We start from the raw sequence: 18921 nt of genomic DNA, 5'->3' as shown, positions 1-18921 counted from the left end.
CCTGACGCGCAGACTCAAACAGAGCTTGACGACGTAGAAGTGACGTCAGCAATCCGTCTGTCTTCTACTGTAGTGGCTGTGCCATGAGAAATCTGAATCATTCCCTTCCGAAACTTGCAGAGGCGGAGAGTGTGAGTAGGAGCTGTCCATGAGCTAGGAGCAGGAGAAACTTTTGCTAGGTATTCTGATTAATTATTTTGTCATTTTGCCTCCATGTTTCCCCGATTGCGCGTGAGCTTCTCCTTCGGTCCACACAGTAATCTGTCTACTGTGCGACAGAGAGTTGCGTGGTTATGACACAATCGTTAGCCTACTTTTACAAAAAAACTTCTTCTACGGGCCATAACATAAGCTACAAGGTAATTGAGCATTTTATACATTGTCGTCTTTCTTTACAAATAAATAATGGACAAATGGAGTCTTCAGATGCCTTAGATGTAAAGTTATTCGCTGTCAAAGTGACGCCAAAATAAATGGCAGTCAATGGAAATGCTAACTCAAGTGAAGTTCTGCTACAAGATGGCGGCACCCGGCCGGCTTCAACTTCCGGTCGATGGATGACCCCCTTGGTTGCGATCCAAATTTTTCTAATAATAAGAATATACTTACACACACTCACTCACACACACACACACATATATATATATATATATATATATATATATACACACACTGTAAAAAGACATTGTTTGATGTAAAAAACATCTGTTTCAATAGTAGATGTTGTAAAGAGACTATGTGGTCATACAGGTAGAAGATACCGTTCATTAAAAAAAGCATAATCATAACCCCTTTACTGAGATTTTAATCAGAATTATCTTATTGTCTCATTTATGAAACCAATTGATATTTGTCATATGCCACTCTGACATTCACTTGGTATCATGGCAGTTTAATGAGGTTATAGTTTTTGACAGGAAGCCAGGAATGACCTTTAGAGAAAGACAGTCTCAGGGCTGAGCGAGTTCACACACACACACACACACACACACACACACACACACAGCCTGCAGTCAGAGATCAGCCCGGCTTTACAAAAACACACTGGGGCTCCTTCATTTTGGGAAATTCCCTTATTTTCACATCAAAAGCTGTTTTACCTCTTCAGAACTTTACTATACAATGTTGTTATGCAACAAAAATGTGTGTTTTATTTCTTATTTATACAAAATAATATAGAATACTAATTTCGTCCGTTTATCAGCTATAACATAATAGTTCATTTTAAGCCAACTTATTATGGAAATTTCAATTGAATTTCTTTATGCACATTGTTTTATAGCATCTTTACAGAGAGATATTGCAAAAAAAAATAATGATTGACTTTTTATTATTGACATTTGCAGTCAAAAAGCTAGGATTAAAATGTCCAGTATTTTGATTGGATAAGCCATTCAAGGCAATTTGATATTCACATGATTTTAATTCCATTTAAATATGATGCGTTGCTTTCCAATGATACACAACCTAAGTGAATGGATTTGACTGTCATGATGACATGTAAAATAATCCGTTAAAGGTAGTTAAGAGTCTTTCATCTTTTTATTATAGCCCATTACCTGGTGAGATTTTTGTGCTCATCATTATTATGCCAGAGCAAGCATATAGCATTAAATTAATGAAATAATGTAGTAGTTAAATATTTTGTCGTTGCCATAGAAACGCAAACCGCTCAGAGTGAAATCTCAGAGTTGTCATCTTGTAATTACTGTAATTCAGACATGATGTTGACACAGCATTAGGCTTTAATGAACAGTAATACTTAGTGGAGAAATTGTTTTTGTGTCTGTTATCTTTAATACATTATATTATTTATTGAACATGTGTGACTTATTTTGTTTATTTATTTATTTAATATTTTATTTGACAGGGACAAATGCATAAAACATTGCTTTATAATGAATACAAAGGAGATGCCACGCATACAGGTTTCTAGCCATGACTAATTTGCAACCCCTGTCCCTGGTTAGGCTTTTAAAATTTAAAACAGAAATTACAGAGTATTGAATGTAAGATATATAACTATTAAAAAAACATACAACAAATACTTATTTATTGCCAGTGCCACCATTTTATACTTGTGATTCAGCACATGGTTAACAAGCACAGTTGTACACACTAGAATAACACTCAAAAAACCATGATGTCACAACCGTAACTTCACCACGTTTCAATAGTGACTTTTTCGATAGTGACAATTTTAGATACTTTAGAGCCTAGTTCAAATATGATAGCCAGCACATGGTTACCTAGCACATTTATCAAGAGTTGTACACACATAAAAAAATAATTTATTCACACCAGCTCAGAGATCCACACGTTGATATGATTGGTAGTTTGTGACATCAGAAACTCCAGCGATTTCAAACTGCGATTTTGAGACGGTCTTTGGTTCATGGAAGTTTTAAGGAGAAAATACGGGAACATATCATACATATTTTTTTTAAGTGCTATTATCAGGTCCCCAGTGCATCAACTAATCCAGAAAATGTGAAAAGTGACAACCCAGTAACTTTGTTCTCTGCAAGCATGTAAAAAAAAGCCAATCAGATTTCACTTCCCTTCTGACGTAGGAAGGGGATCTTATTATAATATTGCCAACCCTTACATGCACGTTTCAACCCACGGCACCGCCATTTGGTTTTCGCAAGCTACAACTAGTTCTAACGCAACTAGACCAGCACAGAACACTATTTGACCAAAAAATGTTACAGCTGTCTTATAAAGACCTCAGGGGACTGTTTTAACTTGTGTAAAAGTTAAACACGACGGTGCAAGTCGATGAGATGAATCAATGTAACTCCACAACTACTACATAAATGTATCCACTGACCATTCAGAAACGTCCAGGTGCAGTCTAAAAGTAACATTTTTGCTCACACACAAAAAGGGGCAAATTTAATATATATATTTACTATAATAAATGATCTGGGGGGGGGGGGGTATTTTAAGATTAAATTTCATACACATTTTGACCGCAGCTTTAACGTATATTACATGCTGATTCATTCTTCGATTGTATTATAATGTGGGAAAAGCATTCAATTATGCCTGTTCTCATCCCAGTCTGGTGTGTTTTTTACATCCTACCGTTCTCGTTTGGGCAATTATTATCTGAAAGTATTATGAAAGCCTACAGTATTATGATATTTTATATTAAGATAAATGAGGTTGAACAAGTATATCTCTTTTCAAGGATGATTTAGTAGACCCATAAGTTAGATAAAGGGAGTGAGGGAACATTGTTTTCATGTTTGTGGAGACTGGGCATCCGTATCTTGAAATATTCAGGCATGTACTGTACTTCTCAGGTTTCATCGTGAGACTGACCCATTTCTCTGAAAATAAATAATGGAGGGGAGACTTGGAGACCAGCACAAGACCTTAAAAAAGTTCCACCTTCTGCACCTATGTTATGAACCCAGTATTTCATATCTGAACATCAAAAAAACTATAAGATAGGATAATTATAGTTATATAATTATATATTTATAATTATAAATATAGGATAAAAATAGGATAATAAGATAATTATTTATTATTATTTATATTAATACTCTCAATATGTACCAGAATATATTATAATATGTACTCACCCTCATGTGTTCCCAATACTGTATGACTTTCTTTCTTCTCTTAAACACATAAGAACATATTTTATGTTTTTGTCATGCAGTGAAAGTCCAAAACAACTCTAGACCCCACTGACTTTTAGTATGGGCAAAATAAAAAACACAAAAGAAAGAAATGCATATTGCATAGACATGAGTAAATGATAGCAGAATTTTCATTTTTGTGTGAACAATCGTTTTTATGCAAGTTGCATTACATGATTTTTTTAGGGGTATTTTTTATAATGTTGTAAATCATATTAATTGCAGCCCGAGCTCATGATGATAAAGGATTGTTCTCTTCTGTTCAGTGATCTGATAAGAAACTGAAATGAGGGCATAGTGACGTTCTCTCCGAGGGCTGCGTTGTTGAGGATTACTTGTGTTTTTCCTTGTTATTGTTCCTCTGTTGGAAAGTGATAATTGCTTTGAGTAATGTATCTCAGTGAACTTTTCTCACAGAACATTTGTCACTGCAGACCTTGATGACTAATATAGAGGGTGCGTAAATTGAGAAGGAATGGTTAAGTTTAATCAGAACCTGAATCGTTAATTCCAAACAATTTCTATTATAGATTATTTTGGGACTTGACACCTCTTTTTAACACACACACACACACATACATATATTCACTCAAGAATCGTTAAGTTCTGATTCTTTGGCCACATATCAGCATAAAGATATCATGCGTTTCATGAGATATATAGTTAATGTGGTCTCTTTTCTCTGTGCTGCTCAGACGAAGTTGGTAATCTGAGAGAATGAGCATCAGAGATGGATGGATGTGGACGAGCAAGACAGGTTGTGACAGCTTGAAGGAAGAGTGACGTAAGACCTCTGCGCTCGACCAGCAAAATCAGCTTTCTTTGGTGTCTCTGTTCTTGAGATACTGGAAGCTGCGTTGCTGCATCATCATCATCAAGCCATCAGTACTTCACCCCGTTTGACTTATCGAGCGGAAACAGACAGGACTTTTTGTGCAAATGATGAATGAGAGCTTGAGCACCTTGAACGTCTGTAGCTCTAGGGATTTGTTTTTATTCTGTGCTTTTGCTCAGAGAAAATGAATTTGATTGTCTTATGCAAAGCCTCTTGGAAATTTCTTATACTTAAGGTAAAAGGGTTAAGAAAAATATTAAACTGATGTGCAAACTCTTATTATTTATGCTGTGGACATTTATGTCAGATAAAAAGACATAGGTTCAAGACTCTGTACATGACGGATTTAATGAGAGAGAAAAACGGCATAGTCAAATTTAGGAGATTTTCAGGGTAATTTGGCCAAAATCTTATGTTATTATTAAAGGCAAAGTGCTAAACACAGGCTATATAAGATGCCAAATGTTAGACTCTTCTCCACTCCTCAAATACATTAAACATGTGTAGATTTTTTGTTTTTTGTTTTTTTGTTTTTTGCCCTTGCATTACAAACAAGCAGAGACCATACAAATTTTTTACCGCACTTCATTCACAATTGAGGTGGGGTGGAGTTCTTTGGTTTTACAGACAGTTTGATGATCCAATGGTGTTATAAGGTTTAGTCACAAAATTTTTTAAATATATATATTCTTTTTTTTTATTGGTTAAAGGGATAGTTCACTTTGAAATTAATTTTTGGTTTGTTTTAGCTTACCTCAAGGGCATCCAAGATGTAGTTGTCTTTTTTCCGCAGTATTTTCAATTTTAATATTTTTAGGTCAAACCGTTCTTGTCTGTCAGTCATATAATGGACGTCTATGGGGTTCACCTCAAAGAGCATGCACAGAGAAGTCCAAATTAAACATGATTTAATGACTCGTAAATGTAAGTACACATTGATGGCCTAAGACACGAAACGATCGGTTTATGTGAGAAAACGAACAGTATTTATATTGTTTTTACCTCTTGTAACCACAGCCACGTCCATGTGATCTGAGGGTGCGGGCGCTTTAGTCTACGTCGTGTTAAGTGCCTTCCCGCAACTAGCACTAAACCTCAACCACTACATCACACAACTCTCTGCATCACTGTCTGAAATGTCTAAAAGCATCCTGAGTGATTCTCAGCATATGATATCCAACATAACCTGCCTTAAGCACCCGTTCCTCGACCTGCAAGAAGCGGTTCCCCCGTTGCTTAGCAGCCAAGCAGTGTTGATATTCTCACTGGCACTTCCTGTAAACACTTATAAGACACGAGCCTTTCTGTGCACAACAGCCCACTTCAGCGTGAGAAAATGGAAGTGTCTCAGTCGAGACTTCCAAAAATATCCCCTCTGTGAAAAGAGGAGACGTAGGCAGAGAGTAATGTACTTTCTCTCTCTCCCACCCTTCTCATTTATGAAGTACCACGCAGTGAACTCATCTTTCATTCAGCAGCAGAAGCCGAAAAATTGCTCCGTGTATCTGGCCCGACTTTTCATTCCATTACAGTCGGACTAGAATCCCGAACGCATCTCTGAAAAGGCATTTCTTTGGGCTACATATAAATGGGGGTAAATAATGCATTTGCCCCTTTCACCACTGCTTCTGGTAGACTATCTCAAAATGGCTAATTTGATGTGCATTTAGAAGGCTGGTGTTTGTGATGCCGTGGATATTAGCGCTGAGAAGCACTTATCGTGGCTGAAGCGGCAGTCGGCGCTTTAGATTGACGGCGGTTAAAAGGTCTGTGCCGTTTGTATAAAACTGTAGGCTTTGACTAATAGCAGTTATTCTGTGTTTCAGCACTGCTGCAGGCATCATGACCACAGCTAGGTACCGACCCACCTGGGATTTGGCCCTGGACCCGCTCGTGACCTGTAAGTTGTGCCTGGGAGAATTTCCCTTGGAGCAAATGACCACCATCACCCAGTGCCAATGCATCTTCTGCACCCTGGTGAGTGGTATCTAAATGGATTTCAGGTTTACAAAAAAAAAATATATATATATATATATATTTATTTATTTTATATATATATAATATATATATTATTTATTTATTTATGTTTTTTTATTATTTTATTTTATCAGCATAAAATAAAATGAAATGCATAATAAATAGCATATCACATAACATAAAATAAAAATAACCAAATATTTTATTTATTTATCAAAATGAAATAAAATGATGACAGAATTTTATTGTATTAATTGTATTTAAGTTTAGAATAGAACTCAATGAGAGATTTCCACAAAGATTTAAAATAATGTGTGCTTTCAGCCATATTTTATGAATATTTCTATATGTCATTTCTGTCTTTAGGTTTCACTGCTATAGGAATGGAACGTCTAAAAATAAATGAGTGGGAATCTTACATAAGGCTCAGACATTTTGAAATGTGTCTATATATAAGCACAGTTCACAGCTATAGACGTAATATCCACAGGCCAACTGAGCTGGTTTTTTTTTTCTTTTCTTTTTTTTTCAGAAATGTGATTCATAGTTCAGTAATAAACAATCTTATTCAACCCTCTGAGGTTGCTGTTCTGACTTTCCCTTTGCTGTGTAGTTATACTGATTTGAGACCAGTTTTATTTATATCTTGAGGTTGCAGGCAACATTTGGGGAAAGGAAGCTGCTAGAGTAGGGAAAAGGGAAAACATCTCCTCGTCTGACTCTAAGAAACCTTGTATTGCTTGTCTTAGCTCACTAGAGACAAAACTGTCTTTGTGTCTTAAGCGAAGCATGTTTATGGAAACAACTCCCTCAGACTTTGCCTTGCCAAACATTCCTAAAAGCTCAAATACACAATTTAGTTTTTAGTGCTTTCAGATGAAAAGTATTTAATAATATTTTGTAATTGATTTTTTATATATTTTATTATGAGAAAGAGAGAGATAGGAGGAGAGACAGAAAATATGACCTGATTTTTCTCCCGAAGCAAAAAATGAAATAATGAAATGCGTTTCGTTCACAGCCTATTAAAACAGTGAGTTTGCAAATTGCTAACACTGAAGGACAATTAGTCTTGGACAAGTGACTGCGCCTTCATTACATTGAGATGTTATACAGCGTAATTTTTTTTTGAGGAAGTTAACAGTACATTACAAGTGGTTTAGTGTTTCTGTACTCACACTCTCACAGACACTGAGCAAATTAAACACAAAATTAAAAGCATTTGTTTACTTGTAATGTATTTTTCCATATTATCTATTTAATTAATTTATTTTTGTCATGTCCTATTATCCTTTTAAAGTGCCTGAAGCAGTATGTGGAAATTCTCATAAAAGAGGGCTTTGAAACGGCCATCAGTTGTCCAGACTCAGCCTGTCCGAAACGTGGACATTTACAAGAAAATGAGGTAATGTCGACATACACTCTATACTGTTCAAACATTTGAAGGGAAGTAACATCTGCATCCCTGCATGATGAAGCCTATAAAGGCAGTTAGAACCCCCCTAAAATGCAAGATACTGGGGCAAAAATGCCCCTGTTTTTGCTTCCTATTTCATATGATATAGTTAAGCAATATCATAAACGAGTAACAACTGCAGTTTCACATGAGTCTTCTCTGACTGAGAAAAGTCAGAAAATGTATTTTTGGCTTATATGGATGAAAGACAACAACTCCCAGAATGCACTGGGAGGCCACGCCTACCGGTAACAGAGCGCAGTAGTTAAACAACAAGTCTTGGCTACTAGTGAGTCTCTGTGATGAGTCTGCCCGAAAATGTGTTTCGAGATCGCCCAAAATGTCCAGGATTCGGCTTTTGTGTTCTACAGTCGCCCTTTGTTATGTTAACTGTGGTGAGCAGGACGAGTGAGGGCCGTGTGGAGAACGGCGCGAGGCCGGTGGCGTGATTACCGATGAGCGACACCTGTGAGACGCACCGGTCTCGAATCTCTCACGGAGGAGCGGGAATTTTCTTAGCAATGTTAAAATGCTCATCAACCGATCACTAGTTTAGCGGTCATGTAAACACTACATTCAAATTCACCAATCAGAATGAGTTCAGTTAGATTGAAACAAAAGCTGTGCATTTGAACAATGAATGGCAACTGCAGAAAGCAAAAACTGAATCACGGACATCGACGGCAGGACATGTCTGGGAAAAAGAGGATGGTAACCTCTACTAATCGGCTATCTCCACAGAACAAGAGCCTGATAGCTTAGCTTCCAAAAAAAGATGGCTGACACTATGTGTACATTCTGTGAGTGAGATCCCACCCTCTATGGGCGGGTTGAGAACATGCAGGACAGACCCTACTAATGACTGTAGTCTTTAGCCTCTGGTCAAAAAATCCCCCGATGACGCAAAATGACGATTTAAATTCATAAATCTCTCGTCTCAGGGGGATATGAGGGTGAAAAGCATGGTAATTCGAAAATACTACAGGTTTTCTACTAATACAAAGCTTAATGTTAAACCCTAAAGTATCCCTTTAAGCATCAAAACAGCATATTAGAATCATTTCTGAAGGATCATGTGACTCTGAAGACTGATGTTATGATGCTGAAAATTCAGCTTTGTCATTACAGTTACATTTTAAAATGTATTCACATAAAAATTCAAAATTATTTCATAACATTGCCATAATTATTTCCATTTCAAAAACATTACAAAATTACCAAACATTTGAACACGTACATATTCCTGCATTTTGCACAGTTTTTTAATGCTTAATATTTTGAGTTTTGATAGCTCAGTACAGCATTAATGTCAGGGACTTATTCATTTTACTATTAGTGTTTTTAAACAAAGAGCCCTTAAAGGGATAGTTGACCCAAAAATGAAAAGTATCCCATACTTCACTCACCCTGAAGCCATCCTAGGTGTACAGTATATGACATTCTTCTTTCAGACGAGTTATATTAAAAAAAGGGTCCTGGCTCTTCCAAGTCGACTTGCGTACAGCCGTCTACTGGAAGCTAGTGGTTTTAGTCAATAAAGTTTTAACACAAACGTATCGCTTCCGAAGACCTTTATTAACCCCTCAGAGCCACTTTGAGCATTTTTATCACAGATAGATGCGCTTCGATGGACTTCCAAAAAATACACCCATTGACACCCATTATAATGCTTGGAAGAGCCATACAACTCCAATTATATTCGTCCGAAAGAAGAAAGTCATATAAGATGGCTTCAGGGTGAGTAAATGTGCTAATTTTCATTTGGTGAACTATCGCTTGAAGATACAAATAATATACAGAACTATTAACTGATTAATAACTGTGTCTAACTAATGATCTGTTAAGCATAATATAATGTAGTTATGGTAATCTTGGTGGGGAGTCTGAAAAGGTTGAGTTTGTCAGGATTAAATGGGTTTTAGGAACTCCAGTGTAATGCAGTTTTTTCTACAAAACTTGCAATAGTCACAGCTTCTAAAACAACAAATACTTTACCGTCCACATAAAAGTCCTAAAATGGACCTGCATCTCATCAAGCTCTTTTAGCATAAAATGGATGCTGAAACCTCTCCCCTCCGTGTCTTGCACCACGAAATCCTTCCAAGTATGAGGTCAGTCCGAGGGCAGGGTTCCTCCTCGCCGCTGTAGGCTCATTGTGAGGATGGCTGGCTCTTTCAGTACCAAAGCAGCTAAACCAGATGAACCAAATGCAAAGCATCAGATCAACTAATGTGCTGTTTTTGGGGGGCGTTCCTTACCAAACAAAAATTCAACATGCTGTGATGTTTAATCTCAAGACCGTAATTAGATTAGAAACTGTATTTGTTGTTGGATGTGTTTTTACCCAGGTCAAATTGAATGCTAAATGCAATATCTGCAAAGCAAAGAGTGCCTTTGTATCCATCCAGATTGTCTAATAATGGCTTTTATCCACTTTCCCTCTCAGATTGAATGCATGGTGGCCACAGAGATAATGCAGAGGTACAGGAAGCTGCAGTTTGAGAAGGGTAAGTGGAAAGAGGCTGTCTGCCTGTCCATCAGGCGCTGGTGAGGCACGTGTGCCTGTGCATGTTGATGGTGAGCTCCATGCTTGCTGTCCTAGATGAGTCGGAGTGACTCGCTGTAGATAAATAGGCCAGTGCAGGTGTGAGGATGAAAGGGATGTGAGTGGACTCGTGTAGGTCCAGCTGACCTTATGCTGTCACAGAATGGAGGCTTTTACCTTAGGCTGTACCGTCTGTTTTTCTTCAACGAGAGCCTACCACCTGCAGACACCTTATTTAACTGTTCCTCATTATGTTTTCTGATTATCATTTGCACAGTTTTTTTTTTTCTTTCTGGAAAATGGCAAATCAAAGGCTCAACATTTTGAAACTAGTGCTGATCAATATGCCACTGCCCTGACTTTTAATTTTTTTCTTTAAAAAAACTATTTCCTGTGACTGTGCAGGATTCCAATTCATTAAGTCCTAGAAGACTAATAAAGTGCTGTAAATGGTATAACTATTCGCACTACAAATCATTGTGTTTATGCTTAATATTTAAATAAAATGATAACAAGTACCAACATCACACAGATGTTTTTTGTGAAAAAAAAAAATGGATGCGGAAAATAAATAAATGGACCTGAAGCCTTGGATCTGCAAGTTACATTAAAAAATAATGTGGATTACAGTATGTGTTTGTGAAGAGTTAATATATGAGTGTGTAATGTTGGGCTGGTCAGGATGATCACAAACAAACAGCAATGTTTTGATAGTATTGATTTGATAGTGCAAACAAGTTACAACTTAGCCTTGTAATGTAAAACTTGCATACTATTAAACATTTTTGCATTGCACCAACCAAGATAATTATAAAACATCAGATTGATTAAATTGTTTCAATAAGCTCGTTTTAACTGACAGACTTAAATCCCTAAGACGTGTGATGATGTTGACATTTACACTAACATGCAGAGATCGAATAATTTTTAAATGAGAAAAATAAGAAAACGGCTCCTTTTTATTTCTTTCGATATTATATATTTAAAAAACAACAACTGAAGAATGATGCATGGATTCACGAGGGTTAAGAATAAATGGTGTGACCAAATTAAGCATAGAGTTTCAAACTACTAGTAGTTAATAAACCTCTAAAGTTGACTCCTATTTTATAAATGGCTGTGTTGGAACCCTATTCTGTCCACTAAGAATTATTTATGAACCCAAGATAAACTGTAAACAGCTTTAAAATCCAAGATAAAAAATTACCAATGGCTAACAATTTAAAATGTGGGAGGGAAACATTCATACCTTTGGCACATTTTCCAGGGCATATATCTTCATAATTCAGAGTTTAAAGCATTGCAAAACTTCTATGAAAATTACAAGTGTGAAACCCAGGGTTAAAATAGACTTAACCCAGGATCTTAAAAAGAGTTAAGTGTAAATGAAGACTCTTTGTGTTTCCGCTCTCTATCCAAATGCTGACCTGAAATGCTTTTTAATTTGAACAAATGTAGCTTCTAGTCAGAAATCTCCCAGATTAAAAGACTAACAAAGAGTAACTTAGACTATTGCTAATTGGATAGGCTTGATCGAAAGCATGAAGGTTCCCTTAAACAGATAAGACCTGAGGATCTGTGCCATAAACCTGCCATATGAATCTTCTCTTTCATCATTTTCTTCATTAGGGGATTCTGGACTCTGATAGTCTCCAGTTGTTTGAACCACAGGACACATTTGCTTCAGAGATATTCTCTGCCCACCCCCTCAAGTGTGTTACATTAGCTTATTTTCAAAAATACATAATGGAGGGAAATAATGTAGTTCCGCGTTGCACTTGTTCCGATGCTATCTAGCCCTTGTTTAGAACTGGCATTAAAATGCCTCGAGATTACTCGATCAGATCACAAGTAGACGAGGGAGGCACATTCCCATTTATACTGGTGTTTTAACTTGTCTCTTTTGTCCACTTTCAAGCTCTTCTGATTTCTTTGAGGTGGGTAAATTTATGGCGGCAACACCCTCATAAATGAGAGATTTACATAGAGAGTAGGGATGCACGATATATCGGCCAGCGTATCGGTATCGGCCGATATATGTTCATTTTTAATGTTATCATTATCGGCCTGGTAAGAAAATGTGGCCGATATATTAAAGCCGATAAATAATGTATTATTCCCTTCAGCTGAGACACTTGTTGAGCACTGTTTATGTTTTTGAATTTCTTGAAATATGATTGAAATCTCTTGAAAAATGCGCCGCGCAAATCTGTCATATCGGCTATATAACACTATAATGAGAACATCATTATAATTGTGCGCTTGGGACACGGAATTAATTGTGAGACTTTTGTATTTGTAATCAGGCTCTCATAATTAGATAAAAATTTGGATTTAAGTTTATCGGCCGATATATCGGTTATCGGCTTTCAAATATAAAGAATTATCGGTATCGGCCAAAATTTTCATATCGGTGCATCCCTAATAGAGACGGTATAAAATGCGTTAATTTAGTCCATCAGTGTTCCGGGAAACTGGAGTGGAATGGGGGTTATAACATATACACACTCCTGCATGGCCTGCCGTGTCAGATGGAGAGGCTGAGCGCGAGTGTGTTTGTGAGAGATTTGCAGTGCACGTGAGGACAGACAAAAATGCATGCCATCCCTGGAACAAGACCGCAGATATTACTGAAAGTCCTCTTTCTAACATAATTGCCCCCAACCACACATTACATAACCATATAGCCATTCAGTGTGCCACTAACTGACCTTAAATGCATTTATCAGGCAGATGAGCAAGTAAAACCATTTTGAAATGGGTAGTTGCATCTCTAAATTGAAATGAATATTATAGAGACTTGGAGTGGACTGTTTTTTGGTGTGGATCAGTAAGCAACTCGGGACATCCTCAGAATCACCTTACAAGGCCCTAGCAGAATGAATTAGCAACTGCATAGCTACACCCAGACATCCAGATCTTTCGCACAAACAAGCACCGCTCATGTTTTATCAGAAGACATGAATCTAGCTACAACTTAATGTAATGGGCTATATGCACGCATAAGTTCCGCATTTGACGCAAGGATGCTCGTCCATTTCCGGTTGTGTAGATTAAAGCGGAGGAGAACCGGAGAAAACGGGATTATGGCAGAGTCTTCAATATTTACTGTCCTCCCGTCTTTGAAACGAAACGTACATACGTTTAGATGTAATTTTATATATAGTTATGTTTATTTAATATAATTTTAAAAAGAAGCATAAACACAACGAGGGGTGTCTGTTTTATCTGTTTTTGTGACTAACGTTTCATTAGTATAACCATGGAGTATAAAATTCAATATAAATTCTCGGTATTGCATTGGACTCTACGATCGGCGGAAGTTATCGAGCATCCTTAATCCTTCACCGGAAATAACGCCGTGCATAGAGCCCATTATTTATTGAACAATGTCTCCACCACCTATTGTGCCCAGTCATAAAATCACTGTAACGCACAGGCCTCATGCAGCTTTTTGCTGTAATGAAATCTAATTTAACTAATGAATTTATGCAAAGCTATGATAAGTAGCAGCTCTGGGATCTCGTTCCTGAGGGCAGATGAGGCCGAAGCTGCTCTTTTCTATTACCCCTCCATCTCAGATGGTGTAACCATGGTGACCTGTCAGCCTGCATCAGCTGGAAGCAGCCTAAAATAAACTCTCACGGAAACTGTGTCTGATCTCTCATCTCTCACCCCCCCAACAGAGGTGTTGCTGGACCCGAGCCGGACCTGGTGCCCGTCCTCCACGTGCCAGGCAGTGTGCCAGCTGAAGGAGTCTGACACGCCGCTTCCGCAGTTGGTGCGGTGCAGCATTTGCACACTTGAGTTCTGTTCCGCCTGCAAGGCCAGCTGGCACCCGGACCAAGACTGCCAGGAGAACGTTCCCATCACCTCGTTTCTACCTGGAGAAAGCAGGTACTGTTGTCGTTTAAAGCTACACTGTGTGATTTTTACCCCCATCTAGCGGTGAAAAGGTATATGACCATCCAGTGAATATTAGTTTCTGTTCCTCTCAATTCCGATTTCGTTTTAACTCCTACGGTGGCCAATGTAGTCCAAGATTAACATGTCTTCCAATTTGACCTCGTCCATGAGTGTTAACTCAAACGTAAACGCGAAAGGCGAAGCTTGAATTAACGGGTATGTCCCTCTTTGGCTAATGTACTTTCAAGATGGAGGGGCAACATGGCGACCGACATTAGAACCCCTTACCCGTATGTATTTTCAATGGCATATTATACCCTCACGAGAATACTTTATTACTTGAACGAAGTAAATATACATTAATGAGCACGTATATTTTTGAAAGAACTAAGTGTTTTTAGCTAAGAATAAACTAAAAGAGTTACACAGTGTAGCTTTAAGTGTGCTTACATGACAGCACTTGTGGCATAATGTTGCAAAAAGCAAAAACCTTGAGGCACTTCAAATTAAACAAAACATGCATGTTAACATGTTTTTAGTGTGAAAAAAAAATTTAATATCCAATATTACAACTTTTTTTTTTTTTTTTGCCATGACAACATAATGCCTTAAACTGACTGTAAAGTGACCAACCAAAAATGAAAGGGACCAACTTTAATATACAAGCTTTAAGAGAAGAATTAATGTAAGGGGGTTTATAAAATTGTACATTACCATTCAAAAGTTTGGGGTCAGTAAGATTTTTGAAATAAATTAACATTTTTATTCAGCAAGGATGCATTCAATTGTTCAAAATTGACAGTAAAGACATTTCTATTTCAAATAAATGCTGGTCTTCTCAACTTTCTATTCATCAAATAATCCTGAATAAATAAATAAAATTAAAATAAAATAAAATTGATATTATTGATAACAATTAGAAAAAGTTTTAGTAATGCAGTAATGATGCTGAAAATATATTTATTAATATTTTACAATATTACTGTAATGCTTAGATCCACAGAAGATGAAGTTGATTATAAAAGAACATAAGATTTATCATGAACTCAGAAATAACAACCAACATACGAAACAGACCACAACCGACACTGAACTGAGGGACCAAAGGAACTTAAGTAGTGGTACAACAAGGTTTATAAGGAGACACAGCTATACAGGAGGACCAATCATCGGTAACCATGACAATTCATAAGTGGCGGGAAACTAGACAAAGGAAACATGTGACTGAATGAAAACAAAACAAACTAAACGTGACTGTGACAAGTCTTGTAGAGCATAGAAGATTAACATTAAAACATTAAATAATCTTGCCAGCCCCAAGCTATTGAATGGTAGTGTAAGTTTCTCGTTTCTGCTTTCAAATGATTTCACTGCTTTTCCACTGAAAATTGGCTCCATTTACTTTATTTGTCTCATGTAACCCTTTTTCTATAAAGAAAATAAGGGACGAGTACATTTTTAAATTATTTTTGGGGGTACACTGTGCCACAAATGCTGTTGATTGAGGTTATCCTTTTTCCTTTAAGTCTTTTTCATCTTGTCTCCTCCTCATTCATCAGCAGATACGCTTCAGTCTAGTTTTGTCTCTTTGATGTGCGTTTAAACACTCCCATCCTCCCTCCTGGTTGGGTATGTGTATCCACTATCCAGCTGTCACGATGAGGCATACAGTGTAATGATGTTCGATGTTGATAAGTCGACATTAGATTTGAAATAAAATACCTCAATCTGTCAGTTTTTCTGCCTTATTGAACATGCTCATCATTCAGTCGTAGAATGGATTTTCAGCTTCTAGATGTTGAAGAGTGATTTTTTTTCTCTCTCTCTCTGCTCAGTAAGCCAGAGATGCATGCACAGGTGTTATTTGACATTCATGTCACACACACACTTGATTCCAAAGTAAAAGCATCATTGAGCGGAGTTTCTGATCCTTGATCTTGGGTCTTACACGAGTGAATACTCAGCCAGCTCTGAAGTGAATTGCTTCACTAATACTCAAAAGAGCCTTTCAAGTTTACAGCTCAATTTCTATATCATTTCATGTTTGAGATTGCACCTAAACTCCTAAGTATATCTCAGAGTGAGAGAATCAGTCTTTAGACAGCATGAAATCAAAGTGGATCTTTCTGTCTGGCCCAGTACACAAGAAAAATAATAATAATACTATTCTGTATACATGTGCATATATATATATATATATATATATATATATATATATATATATATATATATATATGCTATTTTACTAAAAAAAAATACTATATTTTTCTTACTGAGTTGTTTTGTACAAAAAATTATATTTTGCAACAAACAAGAAATTATGATAGCGTCATTGCTGGAAAATCATAACATAAGATGCAAAATATCACTGATTGGTTTGTAGTTTTTCACATAACAGTTAATGACTTTGACATTTATGCTATTTTTGTGTTAGTCAGTTATATTGGTGATTAATCATCAGAATTTGCTATAGCAATGTGGAATACATCACAGAAAGCCAAACACTAAGTATACAGGGCATAAAAAAAATGGATCACTGAATGTAAAACTTTTATTGGCTACTAGCCTAAATCTCTCTCACACTGGCCCCGGGCCAGCAGCCATCCTTGAACTATAAAATAATATTACTAATATAGTTTGCTTATGAATAATGTGCCCGCTAATAATAATAATGATAATAGAATCAAATCTGATGGACAAAATCAAGTCTCACTCCACATGATTCTTTGATGAGTATTCCATAAAATTGTGAAATCATGTTGTACTTGTGTGTGTGCGCTAGTGTGTTTGTGTAGAATATATTTTAAAATGTATTTTAACACTTTTTTTTATAATTTACTGAAATTTCAGTAACATTAATCCAGTCTTCAGTATCACACAATCTTTCAGAAATCAATCGAATATTGCTGATTTGATGCTCAAGAATTTATTTATTTATTTATTACATTTAATATGGTTTAATATTTTAATATACTGTTTTTGTGGATGCCGTGATACTTTTTTTTGGAATTCTTTGATGAATAGAAAGTTCAAAAGTGCAGTGTACAGTCTTTACTGTCAATTTAATCCATCCTTGCTAAAGAAATGTTTTTTTTTTACCTTAAACATTTGTGTGTATAACTTAATCAGTAGTGTATAGTCAAATCAGAAATAGTCATATTACTACTATTATTGTGATTATTAATAGTACTTGCTAAACTGCAGTGTTGCAGTACTGTGAGTCAGATGCAGGAGCTCTTGCTGTTTAACAGGCTATGAGAGGTTTGCTGCACAGTGTCACTTCTCTTAGATCAATAGACTGGGAATTGTCCTGGAAATGAATGGGCTTGTACTTGTCAGCTCGGTCCCTGTGGGTCAGCCTCTTCATTACCAGCGAACACTGTCCCTGGCTCACAACATTTTAGTACATAGAAAAGAGATGGGCCTGTCTGCGTGGAAAAAAAAAATCGACTGTAGATATCTGTACTAGAAATCGAATTTACCAATACCGTATTTTCTTTTTCGTCCTGTGTAAAGGGATAGTTAGATGCACTGATAATAAAATTTCTCAGCGAAAATAATAAATTATACAGATTATTATTATATTACTGATTATTCAGAATTATATCTGCCGATACCGATAATTTGCTTTTCTTACGAGGAAAAAACATTCTCTCTCAACTAATACTGTAAACTGTACTGGGAACCCATTTATTTGGTACATTACTATAATATTAGTTAATATTAGCCGAAAAGAAATTAAGGTTTTTGATGAAAACATTCCAGGATTTTTCTCCATATAATGGACTTCAATGGGAACCAAACTGTTCAAGGTCCAAAAGACAGTTTCAGTGCAAACTGTTCAAAGGGCTTTAAATGATTCCAGACGAAGAATCAAGCAAAACGATCGCTCATTTAAAAAAAAAAAAAAAGTTTAAGTTTTATAAGCTCAAATGCTCACCTTGCTCTGTTCTGTGATGCGTGTTTGTGACTCCTGTTCGAACTCGTTCATCAAAATGAACGAATCTTTTTTCGTGTCATTTGGTTCATTCAACGAACGAAATGAACGAATTGACTCGGAAAAAGATTCGTTCATTTTGATGAATGAGTTCGAACAGGAGAGTCGCGAACGCGTCTTTTGGACCTTGAACCGTTTGGTTCCCATTAAAGTGCATTATATGAAGAAAAATCCTTGAATGTTTTCATCAAAAACCTTAATTTCTTTTCGACTGAAGAAAGAAAGACATGGACATCTTGGGTGACATGGGGGTGAGTAAATTATCCGCAATTTTTTTTTTTAAAGTGAACTACTTCTTTAAGAGCACCATTTATTGTTTGAATTTTGTGATCAAATGGACTTATCAGAAGTAACAAAGCACAATGCTCTTTGCAGTTGTTGGATAGAAAGCGCGCTACAAATAATGTATATAAAGATATAATGGTGTTGGGGGAAAAACACATACCTGGCAACCATTGCTTAAACTGCATGTGATTTTTCTTTAAATTCAACACAAGGACATGTTCTTTACACACAGTATGAGTTGCAGTCTGACACGTTTTTACAGTA

General features: G+C 36.5%; 1 protein-coding gene across 5 annotated transcripts in view; it reads left to right on the top strand.

The window, feature by feature from the left end:
• Nucleotides 1-18921, top strand: part of rnf144aa (ring finger protein 144aa) — a 451897-nt gene that overhangs the window by 425984 nt on the left and 6992 nt on the right. For 4 of the 5 annotated variants that reach the window (XM_089120489.1, XM_089120490.1, XM_089120491.1 and 1 more), the window contains 4 exons: nucleotides 6318-6468; nucleotides 7769-7873; nucleotides 10371-10431; nucleotides 14156-14366. In XM_089120489.1, the coding sequence (XP_088976615.1) occupies nucleotides 6318-6468; nucleotides 7769-7873; nucleotides 10371-10431; nucleotides 14156-14366 (528 nt within the window). Of the gene's footprint in view, nucleotides 1-5789; nucleotides 6086-6317; nucleotides 6469-7768; nucleotides 7874-10370; nucleotides 10432-14155; nucleotides 14367-18921 lie in introns of those variants that run through there. The other variant, XM_039667899.2, reaches the window with a different exon arrangement.

Source organism: Pimephales promelas, chromosome 15, assembly GCF_988280905.1.
Source record: "Pimephales promelas chromosome 15, fPimPro1.hap1.1, whole genome shotgun sequence".
Taxonomy (NCBI): domain Eukaryota; kingdom Metazoa; phylum Chordata; class Actinopteri; order Cypriniformes; family Leuciscidae; genus Pimephales; species Pimephales promelas.
This window is presented reverse-complemented; position numbering and strand designations above follow the sequence as displayed.